The sequence below is a fragment of the Thunnus albacares genome, chromosome 20 (assembly GCF_914725855.1).
Source record: "Thunnus albacares chromosome 20, fThuAlb1.1, whole genome shotgun sequence".
Taxonomy (NCBI): domain Eukaryota; kingdom Metazoa; phylum Chordata; class Actinopteri; order Scombriformes; family Scombridae; genus Thunnus; species Thunnus albacares.
Genome location: NC_058125.1, coordinates 15,610,229 through 15,628,675, shown reverse-complemented (window position 1 = coordinate 15,628,675; position 18,447 = coordinate 15,610,229). Strand labels below are relative to the sequence as shown.

The 18,447-nt window shown below is 42.4% G+C and overlaps 1 protein-coding gene across 27 annotated transcripts in view; it reads left to right on the top strand.

Annotated features, from left to right (window-relative positions):
• tcf7l2 (transcription factor 7 like 2) overlaps positions 1-18,447 on the top strand; it is a 93,289-nt gene that overhangs the window by 33,842 nt on the left and 41,000 nt on the right. For 14 of the 27 annotated variants that reach the window (XM_044337154.1, XM_044337152.1, XM_044337151.1 and 11 more), the window contains exon 5: positions 6,101-6,160. The exons of the other annotated variants lie outside the window; for them this stretch is intronic. In XM_044337154.1, the coding sequence (XP_044193089.1) occupies positions 6,101-6,160 (60 nt within the window). The remainder of the gene's footprint in view (positions 1-6,100; positions 6,161-18,447) is intronic. 27 annotated transcript variants of the gene reach the window in all.

Here is an 18,447-nt window from a genome sequence, read left to right as displayed (position 1 = left end):
AAGTGTGTAATGATTTTTAGATGGAGAATCCTTCCAAGTTTCTAGGCTCATGAATACAATATCTCCTGTGGTAACGGTCCAGTGCTGGAGCTAATAATACATGGCTGACCCTTTATGTTTCTGTGTAACAACAAAGTTTGTAGTCATTATGGTTCTAGAGCTCACACAAAACCACAGAATTACACTGTCAAGATACACTGTCCCTGAATCACATTTGACATTTGATCAGTTCAGTTACTTTTATGGTCTGTAATAAATACCATCTCTAGCAGTTACTCAAAAGTTGGCAAACCAAGGCCTCCTTGGTATTTTGCCAATTTAAGTTAAGCACATCTTAAAATAGCAGGAGTCGACAAGGCTGTTTATTTGAAACAGAAACCTTGTCAAAAGTTGTCTTTATGACAAAGAGCTCGCGATGACAGTGTTATTCTGAACAAAACAAGCCCAGCTCAGGCCCTCCTTATCTTCCCCTGCGATGCTTGTGTTATTTTTATACCAAAGAGTTCAGGGGCCTCTTCTTGCTCTGTTATTTTAGGAGACGCTGAGGAAAAGAGTTCCAACTCCTATGAAGTCATTAAACTGGTCGTAGGCAGCAAAAGCTGCAGGTAAATACTTGAGGTTTTATCCTGTTATGAGTCATATGGCTGTAAATACTTACCACCTCACATCCACCTAAACGCCTGCTTTACGATTCACTTATAAATGAAGTCTGAGAACAACAAAATGTATCCTTTGCAGGTCCAACTTTTTAGAATAAATAAGAAACATAAGATTGTTGTAATTATTTGTTTAATTAGATTGCTAGATGTAGAGTTCGGTGCAAAAATTGGCTATAAAACACCTTTGGAATTTATTTTTGGGAAAATATTTTTAAGCATCTGTCTTTCTCAATGTACACAGAAAATTGTAATACAAACAATCAAGGCTTAGAACAAACAGGCAACACCCACAACTCATCACAAAGCAGAAATTGGCTGTCAGGCGAAAACAAACTTCAGTCAGCAAAACATAATTTAAGTCATATGGTGGATTTTAGGTTATTTCAAGTTAGACAAAATACTGAACAACATATCTTAATCACTACAAATTTTTCCCACCCTATGAAAATGAACATCCCCTGCAGCATACTGTACAGGTTTGTGATATGCCAGATTAAGCTGAAGCGTGTGTACAGTTGTTTAACAGTAACAGAAAATTGCCAATAAGACTAAACATTTTAATTAACAGTATGCATATTACCATGGTGAGGTTATTTAATAACACTACATTATTACTGCTGTTCATCAGTTTGTTTATCAGCAGTATTGTTGGATTTCTGTTTGATTTTGGAGACAGATAGGCCTCACCGTGATCTGACGTTTCTGACTAAAGATGATATGGTGATTTTAGCCACAACTAAGAAAATAATTTGGTTAAGAGACTCTCCCAAATCCTGAAGGTGTTTTTGTAGGGTCAAGAAAACAGTTGGATTTTGATGATAAATAATTCAGTATCTGAAACTTAAATGAACCCTCTGGTTTCTTTCTTTCTTCTGGCTTTAGCAAAAAACAAGCAAAGACAGAAAGGAGCAATGGGAGCACTATTAAACCTATATCGTTATTAGTACTGACATTGATCAATATGAAAGAATATATTGTAATATTTGTGGTCATATTGCCCAGCCCTACTGTGATCTGTTTGATAGAGTACACAGGCTGGTAAGATCAGAGGCATTGCAGCATCGCTGCATAGGCACACAACTTGCTGTTAGCGCAAGTGATGAAATTGAATGTGAAACACAGCTTGTATTGTTGGCGCTCCTTCCATCCTGCTCCAGCATCTACCTCTGACTGAGAAGGAAGTGTGATTGAATGTTTCCCTAGTTTGCATCATACTTGCTGTCATACATATAGAAAAGACAGATTACTGTGGACAGCATCGTGAATGCCGATGATAACCCCACACGGACTCCCGCGAGTGTCACTCAATCAGTCAAGCTTCTCTTTTTTTTTTCTACTACAAGATGGCCTGCATGTTCCAGTATGTGAACCCCTTATCAATAAACGGTAGTTTCTTTTTGTTTACAAATGCGAAGAAATACTCAGGCACCTTGACCTCTCTCTGCCTAGAGCGCTAGATAGACTGCATTGGCAGTGATAAGAAACCGTCGATTGACCTGCTAGATAAGAGTGATCTAAAGTCTAAGTGACCCTGAGCCAGTTGAAACAACAATAGAGAGACATTGAGAGATAGTGTAAGATATAGATGGTCGTAGATAAAGTCATGGCGGAGGAGAACGATGGAGGAAAGATGCACAGGGACGGAGATGCAGAGAGAGACGGTCTCGTTCCTGGCTTGGAAGGCTCAGTCGAAGGGGAATGCTAGAGGATCGGCCGAGAAAAGAGGAAGTGACCTCATGCGGGCTGGTCTTTCTGAGGAGCACACCGTATGCCCCTGTTTACCATGCCCTCAAAGGGGGCCATGCAGGCCCACCTTTTTGAAGTGCTTGACCACCCCGCAGGCATCCTCCAAACCTGCCGCCGCTGAACTTTTATGCCATTGGCTGAAAGTTATTCAATATTTATCCACCTATTGATGTGTGTTTTTTGAGGGAGAGACTCCAAGGAACATTTTTATGCCTCACACAGCTCCTGAGGGAAAGATCATAAACAGGTCCTTGCTTTGCCAACTTTCCTTTTTTTATTGTGATGTTTTAATTTTACATTGTGGACTTGGAATCTTGCGGTGGATGAATTTAGGACGTTGTGTCTTTTTTTTTTTTTTTTTTTACTACTTTCACAGCGATTATTGCATTAACCCAGTAACACAACATAACATACCATACCAGATTGTTTTGTAAATCCACTCTGTGTGTGTGTGTGTTTGTGTGTGTGTGTGTGTTGATTGCAGTCGTTCAGTAAAGGGCTCAGCTGGAGTCCAGGTTCATATTAGTAATGTCATGACATTATTTGGCATAACATCTCACAGTCATGTGATCAAACTTTTTTTTCAACCTTTAGATAAAAAAAACAAAAAAAAAAACGGCTCATCTAGAACGAAGTGTAGAAAGATTCTTTTAACACTGTGATGCAAGGCAGTCTGACTGAATCATGTTTCTTAATTTGCCATTCTGGGAATTGGGGCAGAAACGTGCACATGTCAAGAGCATACACACACAAACTACTTTCCTGACATTCACGTGCATACACACACATACACACACACACACACACACACGCATACACAGCCTTAGCGTCTAGAGCCTAGCCCTAGTCGAACAATGTCTCCATTGTTTTGTGGGCTTTCACTGGCAGCAGGGGACGGCTGGAGTGTTAACCATTTCCCAACTGCGCCTCACTGTGTGTTATAGTGTGTGTGTGTGTCAGAGGTAGTGAAGCATGGTGCTCGGGGACGAAGAGAGGGAGGGCACTTGCTCCAAGTGTATGGTAATTAGTGTGGAGGAAGTGATGGAATCTGGCCGTTTTTACGGCTGGCAAGACCTCCCACCTGAGCCTTTACAACCAGTGAACATGCTCATTTTATTCCCATTCAGTCCAACTTGTTTCTCCAAAGAATGCATACTGGAAAGAGGCTGTGTGAAAAGAGCTGACGTGTTTTTTGATATCATAAAAAAACTCAACAGAACTGCGTTTTTAGCCGAGCATTGAGAAAAGACACGCCACAATGACTCTGTGGATCCCTACAATGGGCCTAAGGACTAGATGGGCATGTGACTGCTACTCTAGGTCAGTGTTAGAAAAGACAGAGCTGGGATCACATTCACCCTCCTTGACCGCTTCTCTGTCCATTCTGCAGAAATAGGGATAAAGGGAGCTTCCTGTGGTCTGAATGGGCCATGCACCTGGGCTGGCCAGACAATTGCTCAGGACTCTGGGAGGCCTTGCCTCCTCCGCTGTTAATTAGCGACCCCATGGTCAGCAGGCACCACCCACACACTGTCCTGAGGACTTTACCTAGAAGGCTTTCTCTGTCCTGACTTATGCCGACCTTAAGCTGCTCTTTCCCTCCTCTTTTTTAGTCTTTTTCAAAATAACCCCCCCTCCCCACCTTTGTCTTCTTTCTGTGCATGCACCCAACCTTAGCTTTTGCTGCAAGAGAAAGCTCATATCTCACATATTTATTTATTGACATGGTCACTTTTGGATCCAGAACTATTGCTTAAAAATACTTTTTTTTTTTTTAAAGATGTTTAATCCACTGAACAAGCCAAAATGACATTCCTATCTGGTTATTTTACTCAGAAGTGTTTTCTCAGTTGAGTTCCCAGAAAACGTAGTGTATCATGATATATGACACAGGAATATGACATTACATATATCTTAAATATCCATTATCCGTATTGCCCACGCCTTCTGGCACGTGGTCCAGACTTAAGATAGAGTCCATTGTGCCTGTCCGCTGTCTCTCACTGTCTTCTCCAGACAAGACGTTTGTTCAAGGGGTCACGCTTACATCATAAGCTCAGGCCAAAATCTGAGGCTGTCGAGACGTGGCGTCAGGCCCGGGAACTGTGACAATGAAAATGAGAGCACCTCAGTCATTGTATCTGTCCAGCAGTCTGGACGGCCGCTTGTTCCCACAGACAATCCACTCAGTGTTGGCTTAGTCAGCAACAACACCACAACAATGACTGAAGAGTCTTCTTGCCCCTTTTATTGACTTGACAGAAACACCTAAACATTTTAAAGTGACGACACTTTAAAACGGCCCATGGGGTTTAAAAGCAACACTCGTGACAAGTGCAAACTAACAAATATTTTAAAAGTCAGAACGTTTGAAAAGTCCCATTACATCTGATTGTAGGAAATGTGAATAGCAGCTTTTTGTTTTGCCTCTGTGTGTTTCTGTGTGAGTGAATAGCTCTAGGGCCATTGTCCTCTTTTTTTTTTTTCCTTGCTGTGGTATTTGACTGTTATATAACCCCTGTGAACTTACGCTACCCCAGGGAAAGTGTGACTCTATGTCGGACACGCACATTTAAAAGGGTAATACATATTTGTAAGTGTGTGTGAGTGTGCGTGTTTCACCTATAACCACAGTGTTCACTGTATGGCTGTTATGAAAAGTTATCTATCTGGCCCCGGGGTTAAGCACAAGTACAAATAGAACCTAGTGATCTCAGTGCAGAGAAAGCAACCTGCACAGTAGCTTTTAGGTACTGTAGCCCTTCAGTAAACTAAAGGCCATGTTGCTTTTCTCTGCATGCTCTGAGACTTCTACTAGCGTGTCCTTTCTTCCTTAGGAAATCAATATCTCCCTTTACCTGTTTTTCTTCCTCTTTTCTTCCTTTCCTGTCCTCTATCATCTCCTGATATCTGACAAAGAGATATGATGATATACCTGATTTTTGCTCTTAGGGGCAGTAGATATAAATCTTCCAGGTTAACCTCTGATGGCCTTCTAAAGAAACTTGTATTTGAACAGCTAGTAAGTCTTTTCTTTTTGAGCAATTAAAATTTTTAGTAATAAAAATAGCAGAAGTTACTGCTCTGGGGAGCCACTGTCAGCACATTTTCTTACTTTAATTTACTTTATAATTGCACTTTGAACAGCTCTCACATGAGAAAAACTTCATTCGGACAACTCAGGCTATTGACATTTAGACCTCAGAAATCGGCGCCAAAGTTTGGTGGTGACAGTGAATCCTCAGACCAGATGACTGCACATCTGAACATCTGCGAAGGTGTGGCTGCTGAGGAGATAAAATGTTCTACCAAAGTGACATATTGTTTTAACAACCAGCCAGCCAGTACCAACAGCCATGTAACCAGTGCAGAGCCAGGTTTCTCCTATTCTCTCTGTGTAAAATGAGTAATAATGGGGTCGAACATGCACCCAGGAGAAAGCTGAGCCAGCAGAGATGAGGGTAGTAGTTTAAATAACTAAAAAGCCAGTGGATACATTATTTCCAGGGAGAACACGTTTCCTTTTGCATAAACCCTGGCCAGCTGGAATTGTGTGCAGATGTGTGTTTGTGTGTGTATGTGTGTGTGTGTATGTGTGTGTGTGTGTACGAGAGAGAGAGAGAGAGAGAGAGAGAAAGCGAGATGGAGAGCTGATATAATTGTGTGACTTGGGAACATCCATCTTTGCCTTTCAGGGGCCCTTCTGCTGGGAATTCCCCGGACAGTCAGATCTGAGCCTTCACCAATTTCATTTGGTGAGAGACCTTTGAATTCCAAAAATATCTTGTTGGGTTTTTTTGGCTGATTCCACACACAAATTAACAACTGATTTAACAAATTGATGATTTTAAACCCAAAATAATGAATGAAAAACCTAAATCCTGGTGATGATGATGATGATGATCATGCTGTGTTGTGCTTTGTGCTAATACAGTGCTGCTGCTTTGATGCTGATGTGCTTTTTTTTTCATGTCTAAAATACCTATACAGATGATGGGATTTGTGGGAAAGTAGTTATTTTGGATGGTACATTCCTCACACAGTTGACCGATGTGCTTGATCTTTTTTTTTTTTTTTAATTTCATTTTTTTTTTGTTAAAGAAGAGTGTCCAGCTTCATGAGACAGCCATGTTATGTTTCTTGTTCAGCTTTGTTTGGCTTTTAACTCATTTCTGCGTGTCAAGGATACAGTTTTCCTTCTTTATTTGTCTTGTGCCTGACCTTTTTAGCTGGGGGAGTCATTGTCACAAAAAATGTGGATATATTTGGTTTGAATTAGTCTACAATCCAACGGCAGGAGGAGGGAGTCTTTCTGTTTTGCTTGGATCTCCTTAAGCAGCTGTTTTGAAGAGAATTCTCTTTATTAACAGAATCTGGCTCTGAATAAAAAAATAAAAAATAAAAAGACGGAATGAGCCAAAAAAAAAGAGCTATTTATGTCCACTGGTTGATGATTTGATTTATAGATGACTTAACCTAAACACGACATCTCGAACAGGAGCTGTTATTCAAAAGAAAGTGGAGCCTAAATGTAAATAAAGTTAGTCTTGATCTTACTGCGAAGCTGACATGCCGAGGACATCAGTAAGTCGTGTTTAGGTCTGCCACAGTTAGGTTCTGTGAAGCTGGGAGGACGCTTGCATTGCGAAGCCCAAAGGAGAACTTATTAATCTCCTCTGAGGCGACCGCGGCTCTGTGGATTGCCTACTTGAATTGTTTGACTAATCAATTGCTTGTTGATTTTGCACACTCTGCAGGGCCTTTGTTGGCAGTAAATAACATGAGTCCTTCAAAAAAAAAAAAAAAAAAAAGAAAAGGGGGAAAAAAAGAAAGAAGGTAAATCATTCTTGATTGTGCAAACAGCTATTAATGTGATGTGTAGACTACCAGGATTTGGAAAATAAGAAACAACAAAAAAACATTCCTCTCCGCATGTCGACTTGCTGCCTGCCTCCCCTCCCTTTATTATACAAGCGCCTTTGCTAGAACTTGTTTGACAAGGTCTGGCAGGATCACTGTTGGGTGTGCCTGTCTGTCTTTCTGCATGTGTGTGTTTGTGTCTTACAAACACACCTTTGTCTACACTAGCGTATGTGTAGTATCCTTGCGCCTAAGGTGTGACTTGAGTTTTAGATGACAGGTAGTCAAGGGTAGGTCAGGTCATGTTATAACTTTCATGTGTTTGCATACAACAGTGTGAACTCATTTAACCCCCCGAGATCTGAGTTGCAGGCTTGTGTGAAGCGGATACTGAGCGACGGGATAAAAATAAAAAACACAACTAAGTAGGCTTCAGAAAGATGTGGTAATCATGATTTGGCAATACTTCATTTGCACAAAGAATTAGGATCAAAGTTCAGAAGTAGTATCAATAATCTAATTTATGATGAACCACTCCTAATAAACTGACTGTCCAGTGCACTCATGTTTGATAAATTTCCCCTGATAGCGCGATCAGCCGGCTCCGTTCTGCGGCCAGCCTCGTGAACGACAACAGACCCGGCAGCTCCCTACGCTACTGTATTAGCACTGGAGGCTGTTTCACAGGGAAACTTGTTTTGACAGAACTCCAGGTGTCTCATTGTTGGGGCTGGCATGGTTCAACAGATTTACCAATTAGCACTGGGCTGAGGGCACGGGAAGGGTGGGAGTGTAGAAGAGGGGAGGGGAGGGAAGAAATGAAACAGGGGGAGGGAGGGAGGATGGATGAGGCGGATTTGGCCACAGTGATGGAATGAGGTTTAGAGTGAGAGGGGCTGGTAGGGGAAGGTGTGGAGGGGAGGCAAGGGAAGGAGGGGTTATGACCATACGGAGGCAGGCTGGAGTAAGGCGATCCATGACCTTGTTTTTTTTTTTTTTTTTCCCCAGCAGCAGTATGGAAGGGGCTGAGGTTTGAGCTGAGCCACAAAGAGGAGGGGAACTACGTAGAAAGGGAAGAAGGGGGCAGGAGGAGAGCAGAGGAAAAGTAGAGACGCAATGTTAATACATAACTTTTGCACTCAGCTGAAAATGTTTGTTGTTTTTTTTTCAAGTTACGGCACAGTGACGCATCATTTAGCTAATTTGTGGAGTTTTTGTTGAAGACAAACTCCTGATATTTGATTCTGTTGCTGTGCGTTGCTAACACACATCCTGTCTGCAGCAGCATTGATTTGTTTTTGCTGCAAGTCCCCCTTGGCTTGCTGTTCTCACTGTGGTACGAGGCAGAATTGTGTGGGATTAAACACAATGTTATTACTCTCACTAACCCTCTTTGTTATTCCTCAGAAATGTCTGCTCCCTTTTCCAGGAAGTTTGGAAGTGAACTTTTGAGAACAGGGTGAAGTGATTTAGTGAATATCCCAGGGGTGGCCTGCAGAATTTAGAATAGTTTTTGGCTCATGAGTGTTGACATCGACACATGTGTGCACACAGACACCACGTAGCATGCAAATACTTCACGTACATGAGCATCATTAAACCATTGACCTTTAAGTCACAAAAGAGATCACAAAATATAGAATTGGCTTCTTTCTGAAGTTGAGAATAACTTTTTAGAGGAGCACACTCATTGTGTGTGTGCGTGTGTATTAATGCCATCCAATCATAACAAAGAAAAGTCCGGGTTTCTCCGTCTGTAGGAAGCTGTCAGTTAAATACGACAAGAACAACAACCAGAATAAATTGTGGGAAGCAGAAGGAGAAAAGTTGAGGGTAGATGTTTATCTGATCTGTAAGAGTCTGTAAAGACAGCATTGGATGTCTTGTTTAATTCATTGTTTTGTATCAGGGTCTTGGACATAAATATGTGTTCATGGCAGCCAATTTGAGGAAAACTGGTGACCTGGGTTCACTCTGTCACAAAAAAGCAAGAGTAGTGAATGCTTTTTCCCTGTGCACATTTTAGATGAAAGTTTCTAAAAAGTTACAAGTCAAGGTAATATTTTAGTGGTCCTTAGGAGAAACTTTAGTACTTTGATTTGCCGTAATAAGGCCTTTAAATATATACTGTGCAGGATTTTGCTAAAAAAAAAAAACAATGTATAGATTCATACAAAAGTTATCCCTCTCAGTCAACACTTATGACCCACTAGAAGTGTGTGCCGATGTATTTATCTGTAGAGACCCCTCCCTAAACCTTTAATTTATAATTTCCTTATTATTTTGCTGTGTTCGGGATGCTTCTGGGCTGCAGCTATGGACTGTGAAAAATATGGATATAGTCACCATGACATCACCCATTGGTTTGTGGACTGCCATTTTGAAGCCTCAACTTTGGTGATTTGACTGTTGCCATCTTGGATTTTTGGGGCCAGAAATGACCATATTGGGACAAGAGGGTGGAGCTAACTCTAGCGCTAGCTGGGTTAGTACGGTGCATGTACAGTCTATTATTAATTGTGATAATGTTAATGCTAATGCTAATTTTTGCTAGCGAAAAGCAGGCGTAAAACCATTAAAACAAAATGTACTTACTGGAAAGACTGAACAGCCGACTCCTTAGAGAGTCTTTTAGTACAACAAACACTTAACAAGACTTTTTTAGGCGACCAAAAGACTTGAAACTAGCGATTGAGACCTTTAACTCATTAGGAAAGTGTTTTCTGAGGTAACAAATCAAGTGAGAAGTAGGGTCATTTTCTCATTGACTTCTATACAATTGGACTTCTTTTTGGAGCCAATGGAGTCGCCCCCTGCTGGCCATCAGAAAGAATGCAGGTTTAAGGCACTTATGCATTGGCTTGACTTTTCAGACCCTGAGCTACCCACTTGGCTGCAAGTTTTGGGCAGTGGGTGCGTAGCCCCTAGCCAAAACAGCATGCAGTGTGTGAGGTCGGGACTCGTAGCACAGCGACCAGGTTAGATCGCTGTGTTTTTATTTGATTCAGTGTTTACCCTGATTCTCCGCCTCCCTCCTCTGCTGTGTGCAGAGTGCTGCTGCGTGCTGCTCCTCTGCTGTCTGTGTGTCTGTTTGACCGACACACACACATGCAGAGCAGAGAGTGGGTGTGTTTATTTGTGCTTTAGAATGTTTTATTACTCTGATTCACAGCTTCGTTCTTGCCAGCACAGCTCGCTCTCTCATTCACTCACTAGCTCGCGCGACCACCACCTCTCTCTCTCTCTCGCTCTCTCTCTCTCTCTCCCTCTCTCTCTCTCACTCATTGGGCCGGTGAGGAGGGGCCAAATTTGAGTACTGTGTGTTTACAAACACCGAGAATTCCTGCATAGTATACCTTTAAGAATATACATATTATCTTGATAAATGGTTTATCATTATTATCATTATTGTTATCATTGAGAATCCAGTCGCACCAGTAAAGCTTTGACACTCAGATATTGTGACACTTGAAGCCTTTCAGGAATCTTGTTGCCACATACTATATTTATACCCTTTACTTGTGTGGATACCTTGTGGGTTACTAGGGCAGTGCTAAGATTAATTAAGAGTGTTTTAGAATGAATCCGTTATGCTTCCACCACATGTACCAACCACATGTACCTGAAAGATTTGAGTAATCATTTTTTCTGTAATGAACTACAAAAGTAGTTTGAAGGACGCACCAAAAAATTGGTGTGTCCTTCATTATGAGCCCCAGATCACCATGCGGCCTCTCTGGTTTTGTAATGACCTAGTGATGAGCGATCCCACAATCGCTATGGCTGTTGTATATATGTGTACATGCAGCTTGTGATTGAGAGTGATGGAGACAGTGTTTTGGAAAGGGAAAGAGGAGCGGGGGAGCTAGAGTTGGGGGGAGATTGGGGAGAATGTGAAGCCCCGCCAAATTCCCCAAAGAACAATTTACAGTTATGGATGAATACACTGTCACAGTCATATTTGAACTCTGTGGATGTGTGCGTGTTGAAGTCGCTGGAATGCTGAGTGATTCCAGAGAGCACTTAAGCTGCTTTGAATTCAGTTTTCTGTTCCCACCCCCTTATAACAGGAGAGGGGGCTTTTCTTTAGAGTTTGCAGGGGTAAACACCGGGTATCTGCTTTCTGAGTCATTTAGCATCGTCCTCCGTCACCTTCCTTGTATATTCTAAACAGTGTTTTCAGGTTTGTCGGACCAGCCTGAACGAGACTAACCCCCCAATTTATTTGATTTTATTTCTCTTGGCAGTTCCAGTGAAGACCTATCTGAGCTTCTTTTGGATTTGTTTGGCTCTGGTTTTGATGTGCGTGTTGTTATTTTTTTTTCTTCTCCATCTTCCAAGTCTGTGTCTGAATGCAGGGCCCTGCTTTTGTCTCGGCCCGGGAAGGAATTTGATGTGAGACTTATTTTCCTACCCAGTCAGTTTCTTTGAGTGTTTTTTTTTTTTTTTTCTCTTTGCCTCCTGTTTTTTTTTTTTGTTTTGTTTTGTTTTGTTTTTTCTAATAGTCCTGGAAGTTTGGGACATTTCTTTGAGGCAGGTGACGCTGCGATTTGACTGCTCTTGCATACCTGTGCAGGTGCGCACATGCTTTTGTATTTATTTCTCCAGCCTTTCAAAGAAGTCTGCTCTAATTGAATAGCTGGGTAAAATGTCTGTTAATAAATCAGTCATGTAATAGCGGGAGGGAAGTGTGATGGGGTGAAAAGGAGACCCAGATTCCATGAGATTAAGGAGGATCATCATACTAGAGATTTTGGATGAAGGGAGAGATGGCTCAATCCTGACGGTATATGAGCTGTTTTTTTTTTTTCATGGGAGAGAAGTCTAAACTAATATGTCAGATTATTTTTTTCTCATCAGCGAGATGTGGTATAGACGCTCAGCATTGGCCAGACTTCGCCATTGAAAGATGCAGAGAATTGCATGCTGGGAAAAGAATAAACAAGCCTGTCACCAAAGTTGGGAAGAATCCTTAGTGCAGCGCTACTGTCAAAAAGCAGCTTCCATTTCATACATTATTAACATTACATAAACGCATTATTTGTGTATTTATTCATTCATTTGTCTTGTTAACATCCTCCTGGAGTAAGATAAACAGCGCGGCCAGACTGGCTGTGTGACAGTTGTGTGTGAGATTTGAATAAAAAGCCCAGCAGCGTGATTGGAGCTAGACAGGAGCGGATTCTATGGACACCAGACTTCCTCTCCAGGCTCATTAAGGGACAGTAAGGCGATGATGTCGAATCGGCGCACACTTTACCGGCCTGCCTTTTTCTTTGAACAGCGTCGCCCTCTTATCTGCAACATGCTCTGTTCCTCCATAACAAGACGCTCCCACTCCCATGCACGCACACGCTGTCTGTCTCTCTTTCTCACACGCACACACACTGCCTACATACACACACTTCACACTTATTTAGTTTGTGTAGACAGAAAAACTCTTAAGAATGTGGCTTGTCCACAGAATTTTGGCAGCTTTTGTTGTATTTTCTCCTACGCTATCGAAAAAGCCTGGTACTTGTTTTTTTTGTTGATCTTTTTTTTCTGCACAGACATCACAAATGGATATTTTAATTGGAACTTTTGGCACTGTCTCCATCTTGTGTTGGAATGGCAGACAAGTGAGTGGCTGGCGAGGCCGGGGCCAGGCTGATTGGTGTGTAGCGAGGCGTGCCTAAATCAACTGGCAGCATGAATAGCTCGCTTGATTCTCACTGACATTCACTGGAATCCATGGCAGTTTTTTGTTAAACAAGATTCTTTCTTTGGAAAAAGTCTGGAATAACCAACAAGGGACAGAGAATACCTCCTGCTTCCTTGAAGCATGACTTCCCTTTTGTTTTGTTGGTGCAATTTACTTGCCTTTATGCCAAGTCACTTTTTGGTGCATTTGTAATGTCAGATTGAAAAGGCTAACCCTTGTTGTTGCTGTACTCCAGCCATATAGTCATTCAATTTACAACTTCATATGGAGGTTTTGAAATGTTAATGTGCTTATTATAATGGAAATAATCATGTTAACATAATGAATTATCATTATACTCGTGATGTTTTTATTTTACAGTGTACTTACTAGCCTGTTGGGAATAGTGAGGAATAACATTAACTGTTAAAATCAACTCTAAGGATATTTAAAGGTGCAGTGTGTAGAATTTAGTGGCATCTAATGTAATGGACTTGGCAGACATGGAATATAATATTCATAATGATGTTTTAATAGGTGTATAATCCCATGAAAATAACCTTAGAATGAGCCCTTTATATCTACATAGGGAGCCGGTCCTCTTGCATGGAGCCCGCCATGTTGCACTGCCGTGTTTCTGCAGTAGCCCAGAACAGACAAACTAAACACTGGCTCTAGAGAGGGCCTTTCGTGTTGTTCAAGAGTTTCGTGGCCACCGTAAGTTCTCCTATACACTTGGAAGTGGAGAGGCCGGGGTACTCGGTTAGTTGCAATCTGCAACCTCACTGCTAGATGCCACTAAATCCTTCATGCTGCACCTTTAAAATATCTCTCAGACTTTGTGGCTGAGTTTATCATTACTCTGTTATTCACCATTGTGTTTGGATGTCTGAAGCTGTTGCAAGGGCTTTAAGAAAAAGTGATGTTATACTAGATTTTGTGCACCCTCAAGTTCAAGCAAATGAATGAAACAGAGCAGATAAAAAGTGTAAGAAAGTGTTGCAAAGTCATCAGCAATAAATCTGTCACCACCTCTGCTCTTAAACTGAAACAAATGCAAAAATACAGAAGAGCTTAAAGCAGTCTACTCACATTTTGCATGAGGGTAGCTCTGAATAGTTTATTCATACATGTACATTTTGGAATTTCAAGGAAAAGAATTCACTTCCTTAATCCAGGGAATTGAAAGTGAATAGATCACCAACCCCAAATGACATGCTGGGCTTGACTCCTGCTCCGGTGAAAGCTCACATTGGCCTCGCTGCAGCAGCTAATGCAAACCACATGTTCAAGATGAACATCTGCATAAGTACACACCTGTTTAAACTGTGGACAGTCTTTTACCTCAAACAGTAAATTCAGGCACACTTACGCCAGAGGCAGGGCGGCTGTGGAGCCGGGTCAGGTTGGAGTCATTGTAATCCTCCTTGATATAATGTAGTCCTTGTGTTTGGCTCAGCGTCAGGGGCCTGTGTGTGTGTGTGTGTGTATGTGTGTGTGTGTGTGAGTAGGAGGAGAGGGAATGGGAGAAAGATATCATGTGTGTGCAGGTGGGGTTGTGTGATATGTATACTCTGTGCATGCAAATTTGTGTTTTTTGTGTATGTGTGTGTGGTAGTAGGCCTTTCTCTCCGGGCTGGTAGTCAGTGCTGTGTAATTACCTGGCTGTCTGCCACTGAACCCCATTGGAGCAGAGACAGAAGTGGAGCTTGTGTCTTACACAACGCAACACTGCAGCCCATTTGAACCACTGGCCCACAGTTTCTTTCTCTCTGATGAATCGAAATGTATATACTTAGATTTATTGTTGAGGAAAAAATAGGTTTGAGTGGGGGGGGGGTATATCACATTTACATTCAGCTTAACAACTCTAATTGTTCTAATTGTCGGGAAGTTAATTAGGACTGCAACTAATGATTATTTTCATGTCAAATTAGGAAGATATTCCAGCTAGTGTCTTAAAATGGCTTGTTTTATCAAACCAACAGTCCAAAAAGGTATGCAATTCAAAATGCTAGAAAATGAGCAAATTCTCACATTTGAGAAGCAGGCATTTTTTGCTTGATAATTTACTTCAACAATGAAAGATTAATTCTCTGTTGATCAATAGGCAAATCATTTCAGCACTTAAATAAATGCAGGGTAACAGGCCAGAAAAGGTTGTGAAATGCTGCACTTCTGCTGCAGGGTAGAAAGCTCTGAACTGACAGACACAGACGGAAACAGCACCAGCCAATTGGAAGACGGGAGAAGACAGATTTATAGCGCAGGCATAAAGAACATCTCTAAACTGGCGTGTGACTGCTCATTGCTTCACAAATCACTGGGGAACTGATATCTGATCTAACACTGACGTGCACCCCTACCTGTGAGGGCCAGTGTCCTAGGTGCACAGCTGAGCTCATGGCACACGAGCTGCACGATCGCGTACTGCCGTGTCAGCCTGCCTCTTCCGCCATTTTAATTGTATCTCCTCAGCATTGATATGAGCAAAAAGGGAGGCCTCAGCAGAACCTGGCACATCAAAGGCTACCTCCCCTAGTCTTACAAGTTGCCTGTCTCTTTGGAGGAGCCCAGGCTTCGGAGAGTCAGAAAAGGGGATTGGAGAGGCGGCGTGGATTCCCGGCTGGAATGAGTTTGATGGGCTAATTGTAGCCCCCAGTGGACACAGGCGCACATCACAGAGGACCAGCAGAGCAGGGTGCAGGAGATGTGGATGAGGATCTGCAGTGGCTGGAAAACACACCTGCTAGCTTTCCCCTGCATCTCTGGATCTCTGCACATGGCTCTGTGGTGCTTTTGATTTCAGTATCCTGTCTTGAGTATAGGGATGTCAGGAATATTCCCGACATATATCACTCTCTCCCTGCTCTTTCCCCCCCTCATTCATTGTGCTGCACATTTCAGTCTTCTTTTTCTTGGCTCTGTAAACCCGGCAACTCCCTTGAGTAGTCCTGCCCGTCTTTGTGCTTTCACATAAGCCTGCAGTTTTTGTTTTTCTGAGATGGAGCTGTAGGCCTAATCTGAACATTTTGACATTCTCCATCAGAGCTGACACTTTCTCCAGGCGATGGCGCGCATTGATGATGCAAGCCCATCAGCGAGCCTTGACGAGAGCGCGTGCCGGTCACATTTTCATTTACATTTAATAAGCCTACTGACCGTGTGGAATCAGAGGTCGAACAAAAACACAATGCATAACAAAGCAACGTAATGCACATACAAACATGCACAATCCTTGCGCCTTACTACCAACAACATTACCAACTGGCTCGACTGTAGTGGTGATCAAAAAGGCTCCCCGCAGCTTTGAACAGTTCTCTTTTTTCCCCATCTGCATCAAAAAGAAATCAATAGCCAAAACTTTTGAGCGCGTGTATCAGTTTTTCCTCCCATTGCAACCCCCTCCCCATTGCCAGCTTGGCAGTTGTACATTATGCCACAAGAGTAAAACGCAGTTAAAAGGAGAAAGGCACAGGGAGATGACACAAGCAAGGAAGCGGCTCGTGTTGGGTAGGGCCCTGGCTGGGAGAAAATCAATGGGAGGGAACACTTCCATACACGGAAATGGCACAATGGGAGGGAGAGGAGGGAGTAAAAGATATATATATATATATTTTTTTTTTTTTACTGAAAAATGATGCATTTGTTTTACCCAGGGAGAGAAAAAGCAAAGACGAGGAGAGAGAGAAAAAAAAAACACTCTTCTGAACATCTTTTGAAAAAAAAAGCAAGTTCTTTGGTGAGGTTGAGTTGTGTGGTTAAGGTTTGTTTTATCCAACTGTGCGGAAGCGTGTGTAGCTGTCTTTCAGGTCTCTTTTTAGTTGAGGCGCAGAAAGACTACTCATGGCATGTTCAAGGGCACTCAGTGGACACGGATGCCCTGCAGGAGGCGGAATTATGAATACAACATGAGTAAACAGACACCTACATATACTATTAAAATAGTAAGCCTAGTACTTGGCAAGAGACCATCCTAAGTAGTAATTTGTGCCAGTCCGTAGCAGTTCAACCTTACTCTTCTGAGGGTCATTGATAAAGACTTGTGAAAAATCAACTCTAATTTGCCTGATAGTGGAATGATTTGCACATTGGCAGTAATGTATTCCTGTGTGCATTCCTCCAATACAACCCTTTTAGTATTCAGTTTGGTGATAAAGGATTTTTTTACACAGCAGCTGTGAACAAAGAATACAATAGCACACAAACTCGAAACACAATTCCAAGCCTGAGCCTTGAATGGCATTCAGACTTCACTGTGACTGAGCAAACCCATTCAGTGGGTGTATGCGGCGGTTGGAGAGATGGTATCAAGTTGCCTGCAGATGGAGGTCAGTGTGACTGGCACAGTTGGCACCTTGGCACAGCAGCAGTGTGCTGTAGTACTCAGCTCCGCAAAGGATGCGTCGACTGAAGGGGGGGACTGGGGAGCGAAGCGTTCTTCTCACTTCTCCTTTTTTATTGTCTGCGCTTCCTGTTTTGAAAGCCATTAAGGAGCAAATTTCCTCACAGCGAGAGGGGAGATGAAAAGGCCCGGTCTTTTGAAACATGTCCAAGCGCAAATGTGAAAAAGAGGGGGAATGATAGCTATCTGTAAACATCTCTGTCGAGGGGTCGACGGAAAAGGAATTGTGAGGGGGGAAAATGATACATTCATTTGCGTTCTTTTTTTTTTATTTGATTTGCTGATGAAAGAGATGCTGCAGTTTTTGTTCCAAGCCAGCTGTATTGCTCTATTCACAACTACACTAATATATCAGGGCAGGCTCACATAACTACACAGCCACCACCCTCTAACCCCCTTCCGAAAATGCTTTGTGACATCTGCATCCACACATGTCTGCATTCACTGTAGCCAGTGAGTATTTATAGATGAGCTGGTTTTTGTCATCCATTGATCCCTTTGGGTTCTCTGATCACAAAACTGTACTTTTAAGTCGTTTTTATGTGGCATCATGAAGGTAATCTCCGTGTATTTGAACTGAGAGCACCTGAGGTTACGTGCTGAACCTGACCTGCTTATGAAGACTCCATAAGGCCATTGGCAATTCTTAGTCTGACACCAGTTAGTCATGTAGTCTAACTGGCTGTCATTTCTGTTTAGTGCCTGTTTAGTTGGCATACAGCATATTTACACCAGTTTCCTCTCAGCTGCGCTTGCCTAGTTCCTCAAGAGCAGCAGTAGCCTGGTGCTGGAGTCTCTCCTCCTCCCTCTTCACTTCCTCCTCCTTCCTCTACCCCTCACTGCCCCCGAGCCTGGCCAGTCTGTGCCTCTTAATAAAACCGACAGGCTCTAATTGGGCTTAATTGCACCCTTCGGGCGTCGTCAAAAGGAGTGTTGCTAAACAAACTGCAGGGTCTGCAAGTAGGCCAGCCAGTCTACGGCAGCACATTGGCCGCTGAGCTCATGCCTGCATGCATGTGTACAAATCGTCAAAGCTGTTATACAAATGTACGGTATATGTGAGTGTATAATAGCACATTAGGAATGTGCATGAG